The sequence below is a fragment of the Oncorhynchus mykiss genome, chromosome 2, assembly GCF_057628025.1.
Source record: "Oncorhynchus mykiss isolate SJ-2025 chromosome 2, ASM5762802v1, whole genome shotgun sequence".
In the NCBI taxonomy this organism is placed as follows: Eukaryota; Metazoa; Chordata; class Actinopteri; order Salmoniformes; family Salmonidae; genus Oncorhynchus; species Oncorhynchus mykiss.
In genome coordinates this window covers 72,700,882-72,708,051 of record NC_143023.1, presented here as the reverse complement: position 1 = coordinate 72,708,051, position 7,170 = coordinate 72,700,882, and the positions used below count along the sequence as shown (strand labels likewise).

At 40.8% G+C, this 7,170-nt stretch overlaps 1 protein-coding gene across 1 annotated transcript in view; it reads left to right on the top strand.

Moving 5' to 3' along the window:
- Nucleotides 1-321: 321 nt before the first annotated feature.
- roraa (RAR-related orphan receptor A, paralog a) overlaps nt 322-7,170 on the top strand; it is a 287,099-nt gene continuing 280,250 nt past the window's right edge. The window contains exon 1 of the mRNA XM_036954955.2: nt 322-752. Within this exon, the coding sequence (XP_036810850.1) occupies nt 599-752 (154 nt within the window). The 5' untranslated portion in view covers nt 322-598. The remainder of the gene's footprint in view (nt 753-7,170) is intronic.

The following is a 7,170-nucleotide window of genomic DNA, read 5'->3' as shown; positions in this document are numbered from 1 at the left end:
GACGTGTTCTCTTCATTTTCTCTCTAGAGTTGATTGTCGTTGCATAAGCCTAGGCATATTAATTGTCAATATTGATTTTGTAAAATTGTCAGTCAATTAAAAATAGGCTATAATGTTATGGAATGTTGAAGTTGTAAGCAGTCTTTTACACAGATGGACAGGCTTTTAAACACTGAACAGGATTGTGCAGATTTCTCGAAGTGGCTATTAATGATTTTGAACACACTGATGAGAGACTATAGCCTACAATCAGAGTTTATCATGTGAAATTAATATTGGGAGGATAAACTCGATACAAGCGTTAGCTGGCTGCAACAAACTGCCATTCCCATGAAATAAACTCGCAGGCACTACTGCACATCTATTAATCGGCTATTGACAACCTTTCCCTTTTCAGTTGCATGACTGAAGCTCTCTCTAGCGCTGCCGATGGACAATCAAATCTTCACACCCACCTCTAGATACACTCGCATTTTTTCATTTCGTAGTTCTACTTCTACTCTAAAATAGATAGCTAGACGGACTCTCGCGGCTCACAAATCATAGAGACTTTTCGTGAAATACTAGCAATAGTTTAACAGTAAATCTGAAATTCAACATGGAGTCCCCTCCAGATCCAGCAAGCGACCCGGGCAACAGCGCCTCTGAGCCGGCTACACCGGCCAGGGAAACCCCGGTAAACCTAGAGACGCTCCGAAAAGCGGACCATCCAGCCCCTGTTCGAAGGCAGACCTGTTCAAGTACCAACAGAGGTAAGCGGCTGACATCTCTCAACACGAGAAATATTAATTGATTACCGAATTGATGCCTCAAACTTCAAAATGATTTTTTTTGCCTGGAGAACTTGAATTATAGAGGTCTCAAAAATGGTCTATAACGTTACCCGAATAGTGTAAAAACCACCTGGAACAGATTCATTCTTATTACGCTGCATTTGTAAAGTGGCCAAATTTATTATGATGAGCGAGTTGCTTCTGTGTTGCCCTTGTGTTCAAGCACAACTGACAGAGATCCAACCATTGTCGTGTCATTGGGAGACAAATTACTCTGTGAATAGAACAATTATAGTTAGGATAGTCAATTACACAGGTCGATTAGGACCTAAAATTCCCTTAAAATACAAGAACACCAACTACGCAATATTATCGTTCTACACGTTTATTAGGCTATACTACACAATGGTAGGTTACTAAATATTAATTAACTTTGGGAAACTGTAAGCTATCGAACACCAGCCCCTTCAACTTCTAAAGGGACATGTATTTTATGGTCGTATTTATTTCCAAGTGATTTACAGAAAAGATAGGCTGTAATTTTGTGTGTTTGTGAAATAGACAAATCAGCAGCAGGAATTTGATTTTCCTTCCCTTGCGAGAGCGCGTTAGCTCTGATACATTGTAGTGGACGTGAAGAGATGACAACTGCCTGATGATTGACATGATAGACGTTGTGGTCATTTATCAAATCAAGTCTATGATTGTGTTGGTCCCGTATACATTTGTTAAGAATATGTGAGATTGAGTACCGTGCGTGTTGTACAGTAGGCTACAGACATTGTTTAGCCACACCCCCTCTAGACTGCTTCCATTCAACTCATCCAAGTTCAATGGAAATATTTCCAGACTATAATACTCCAAAGTACAGTTTGTTCATATACTACTATGACACTAAATTACATATTTTACATGTAAATGTATTCATCGCGCTGTGGTTTGCATTAGCACATTTCCTCTGCGGAAGCGGTATATTTAGAGTCTAATATGGTGAATGTGGAATGTAAGCTGGTTATGTAACAGGTAGCAATAAACAGAGGCGCGCAAAGAGAGATAGCGAAAATCATTACATATATTTAACTTTGTAGATGCGTTCTTGACTCCACAGTTCAAGACAAGTGTAATGTTTTTTTTATCACTTAGTATTCCAGCTGCAGAAGAGTACGATGTTTTGTCATGAACACGAGATTGTTTAAATTTAGTAGATCCCAGCCAGTGCTCAGTTATGTAATAACAGGCAAAAGCAGATAGTTATGAAGGCATTTCAAAGGCAGATAGTTATGAAGGCATTTCAAAGGCAGATAGTTATGAAGGCATTTCAAAGGCAGATAGTTATGAAGGCATTTCAAAGGCAGGTAGTTAGGAAGGCATTTCGGTCCCAGCCTTGTTAGGTTCATCTGACGGCTGTTTTATGAAGTCAGGCTCCTAGACACTTTTAACCTGCTGACCCATATTCACCCCCACCAATTTATGCATAGGATTAAAGTGTCTAGAGATAAAGACAGGGGGAAAACGTTTTTTTTGCTTTGTTATGGAATTTTGAATGGGTGGGGGGGGGGGGGGGGGGGGGGGGGGGGAAGTATTAATGTTCAGTGGGACAAACCTCTTCCAGAAGGCATTTAGTTAACTTGAATATGTATGGCATGCTGGCAAAAGTTCTCCTGTAGCACTTTTTCAAGTTTTTAATAACAGGCCTACTTGTAACCTACAATTAATGATGTTACTGTATTCTTCTTCTCCAGCTGTTTCTTTTGAGATAATTGTAACAAATATGATGAAATCATTAAGTAATATATGTTTGTTATCAAAACTTGTGCGATTTCTTCGATTATCTGTTTTCCAGGGAGGCTGAACTTTTTGATTTGGCCTCGTTTTTTTGGCTTGGTCATTAAGAAATGTAGCGACTATATCTGAAGCCAAACGAGAGTTGTCTTGGGGGGTGGTTTAATATGGGTGTCTATTGTGTGTGTGGCAAGCGTTTGTACATGCAATCTGCCAAAACGGTACACAGTTACAATCACTCACCCTTCTAGATAACTTAAAATAGTGTAACAAGTTATTGTGTCTTGAAGTCGCCTAGGCTAGCTTTCGCCAATTAGCTTCAGCCGGCTGGTGATATTGTCCCTTGTACATTGTGTAATTCACCTACGGTCCCTAGTGTCGATCCCCATAGGGATATCGAATGTCAAACCAAATTGACCATGGGCATTACGATCGGGTCATGTGCAGCTGCGCTCCGAATTGATGATTACTTGGGTGCAGCTAGTTGTGGGCATGTGGGTAGGATTTAAATAAACCCAACCCAAGTAAAACTGTTACGGTACCCTTCATTCCATGACATACCCTTTTTTCCCATCGTCTCGCAAAGATCAGTTTTGGGCGAGATTGACTTGATGACCAAAACTATCCTATTTACACTCTGTAGTCAATTTTGACTAGAATACATGTATCTGACTCATATTTATGCCACATAAGTAATTTTTCAAAATGAGAAGTTGCTTTTTAGGGTCAGTCACTCTTTAAGGGCTTGAACACACCAGTAGAGTTTGCCTGCCGAGAGTACTTGCGAACCGTGTGCAAACAGATTTTATGAACGGGAGATCCACATTCGGTGCAATGTGTGCAACCCTTTAAACTTTGCTTTTGTAGAAACTGAAACAGATTTTTTTTATTGAACCTTGATACAGTATGATAAATGTATTTTCCCCACTGTGCATGAAATGATTCAAAAATATTTATAATTGCTATGTGTTGGTGGCACAATCCAGTATGAGATTACTCAACAATGTGAAACAATAAAAATGTAAAGCATTTCCAGGATTACAGTGCTGGGTTTAGACACTGCATTTTAGGATGTACTCAAAAAAACAACATCTGAAATACTGCAGACGCTTACTGAGGAACACTTTCCGTTTTCACACCCAGTGTATTGGAATTTCTGAGAATGCACATACTGTTTTAACCCTGAGCACTAATACCCTTTAAGTAGAAAAGGCTTACTTCAACAGAAGCTGTGCTGGAAGACTTGAGTGGGTCAGAGAACGGGCCTTGGAGGTCTGTGGATATCATTAGTGGAAAGAAGAAAGGGTGTTATTTTCATATTGCAGGATCCCTCAGTTTGTGGGGAGCAAATTTGGAAACAATCAATATTAATGGCTTGTTATGTAAGTTGACGGCCTCTGTGTAGGTTGGGATGAAGCCTCAGAATTACACAGGGAAGCTGAAGCTCTGAAGGGCCTCAATCCTGCCCTTTCTAACCCTAAACGAGCCTCAGCTATGCTGTTGTGTATCTGTTTGCATATGCTGTACATAATCACACTATGGAGACTGCCTTGAATGAACAGTTAAGAGTAGAGTAGTGCGTTATTGACACTGGGATTACTGTAGTGCAGGCTTGTATCTGAGGCTAGAAACTTGATTTTAATATTCAGAGTGTGCTGTGCTGTTTTAACATCATTTTCCCACCATGGAAAGATAGTGGTAAGACTGCTGACCTGCCATCAGTGCAGGACTTCCCATATCATTAATCAGTTGGCATGGCAGATAAATTACTTTTCGTTCATGTTTTTACCTTACTGCAACATTATGAAAGCTGTCATTTGGTGAAGGGCAAACAGGCTCATTCTAGCAGGTGTATTGTTCAGTAGGACAGTGATACTGTATGTTTATTTATGTGTAACTCTGTGTTGTTGTTTTTTTTTGCACTGCTTTGCGTTTATCTTGGCCAGGTCGCAGTTGTACATGAGAACTTGTTCTCAACAGGCCTACCTGGTTAAATAAAGGTGAAATTAAAGGATGTAAAAAATACTCATACGTATTGCACACACCTCAACATACCATATCACACAAGAGTAGGCGATTGTGCAGGTTGCCTTACCACTTATCTCAAACTTTGTTAGCTGTTCCCTGTCTGTCACGCAGGCTGAAGTTATATACAGCACTTTTAACATAGGTGCCATTACTTGTGTAGTTTTCTTTGGCCGGATATTGCTAGTCCAAACTAAACTCTCCAACAGTCCTTTCTAGACACTTAAGAGGACTTCACCAACACAGCCTGCCGACTGGTTCTATTTGTGCAGACGGAGGCAGCGCTGTGGGCTGGAGTGGTTGGCATGTGTTTACTCTGTGCTGACAGAAGACGGATGAGGCAAAGGGAAGCGGAGGCCTCTAAACAAGGTTCTTCACAAATCCTGTGAGCCTGGAGCTGGCACGGTCCTCAAACTACTCCATTGGACAGCAGCGTTCGTGACGCTATGACATTCTCAAATACCAGGGATTACAGTTCTCTGCTCGCTGAGGAGGGCCAAGCAGCAGGTAGCCGCCATGCAGACAGTCAATGCACATCCTGGAGAGCAACTCGTTTGTGTGTCTTTCTTTTTGGCAGACAGCCCTTGACGTAATAATGGGCTCTGTCTCTCCCTGTTGTTAATACTTCGAGGAGTGTGAGGTGTCCCAAGCTGTCTTGTTGTTGGCTACATGTCATGTTTTGTATCAGCTGGAGGGCTAAATTGTGTTGTTAAACAGGGTAAGGGTCAGGATTAGCCTATACAAAGTTCACAGTTCAAGACATGTCCATTTAACCAATGTACTGAGGTAAATGCTGACACAGAGTTGTTTAAATATGGAAAGTGTTAGTCAGACTTTAAAGACATAAGTGAAAACAAAAATGTTAAATGTATGGATGACGCACATTTGAATGTGAAGTGTCTCTATATGCACAGAATTTCCCCCAAAAATAGAATAATATTTCATTTGTCACATGCTTCGTAAACAACAGGTGTAGACTAACAGTGAAAAGCTTACTTACGGGTCCTCTTTCAACAATGCAGACACATTTATACAAAAATATGAATAGTACACATGGCATAAATACACAGTGAATAACAAATAACAACGATGAGTAAAAATAACAGGGAGTCTAGAGGCAAAATAAACACACACCTGTTTAGGAGAGGTGCTGGCTAGCGGAATAGAACCACACACTAGGAGCTCAGATTCAATAATTGAATAACCTAATATCCAACGTTTAGACAGACAAGCTGTCTTCATCAGGGTATAATGACAAACACCGCGGGGTGACTAGTTTATGTAGTGTCAAAGGACACACGCAACATGTTTTTGGGTATGTTATTTTTTATATCTGAGAATTAACCAATGATATGAGGCCACACACAGCCATGATTACAGACACCTGTGTGTGTCCTTTGAAACTATATAAACTAGTGAACCCCCAGTGTTTGTCATTATACCCTTATGAAGACAGCTTGTCTGTCGAAACAATGGATATTATGTTATTATGATGTTATTCATTATTGCATCTGAGCTCCTAGAGTGTGCGGCTCTCCTTTAATTTTGCATATATACAGGGAGTACCAGTACCGAGTCAATGTGCAGAGGTACGATGTAATTGAGGTAGCATATACACTAGGTAGGATTAAAGTGACTAAGCAACAAGATAGATAATAGACAGTAGCAGCAGTGGGTAGCCATTTGATTATCTTTTTAGCAGTCTTATGGCTTGGGGGTAGAAGCTTTTCAGGTTCCTGTTAGTTCTGGATGTTCTGCTTACTTTGGCCCTGATCCCCGGGACTCGAAAGAGGAAGCGACGACGCAAAAGAGGCAGACGAGCTGGCATCCTGACTAGGCTACGTTAGCATGCAATAAAGCTCCTCTACCCTCCATTCTGTTGGCGAACGTACAGTCACTAGAGAACAAACTGGACGTGCTCCGTTGGAGTCATGGCTGAACAAGGACATGGATAATATACATCTCCCTGGCTTTTCCATGCATTGTGAAAACCGGTCGGCAGAAAACCGGTCGGTAAGATGAGGGGGGAGGGTGTGTCTCTTTGTTAAGGAAGTCTCAAGTTACCTCATGATAAGCTACATACCATACTATTTACGACCTATTTTTCATAGCTGTCTATTTACCACCACAAACCGATGCTGGCACTAAGACTGAACTTAAGCTGTATAGGGCAAACAAGAACATTTACACCCAGAGGCGGCACTTCTCATGGCCGTTTATTTTAATGCAGGGAAACTGAAATCCGTTTGACCTCATTTTAACCATCATGTCACCTGTCCAACTAGAGGCGACAAAATTCTATGTTACCTTTACTCCACACACAGAAACTCATACAAAGCTATCCCTTACCCTCTCTTTGGCAAATCTGACCATAACGCTATCCTCCTGATTCCTGGTTACAATCAAAAACTCAAAAAGGGCTGTTCAGCTAGCACAGACTGGAATATTTTCATCCGATAACATTGAGGAGTTTACACATCAGTCACCGGCTTCATTAATAAGTGCATTGACGATGTCGTCCCACCAAGGTTATTATAGTAAACGAAATCTGAAAATAAAGTAAAAATTGCAAAAACTATTTAGTAAATGT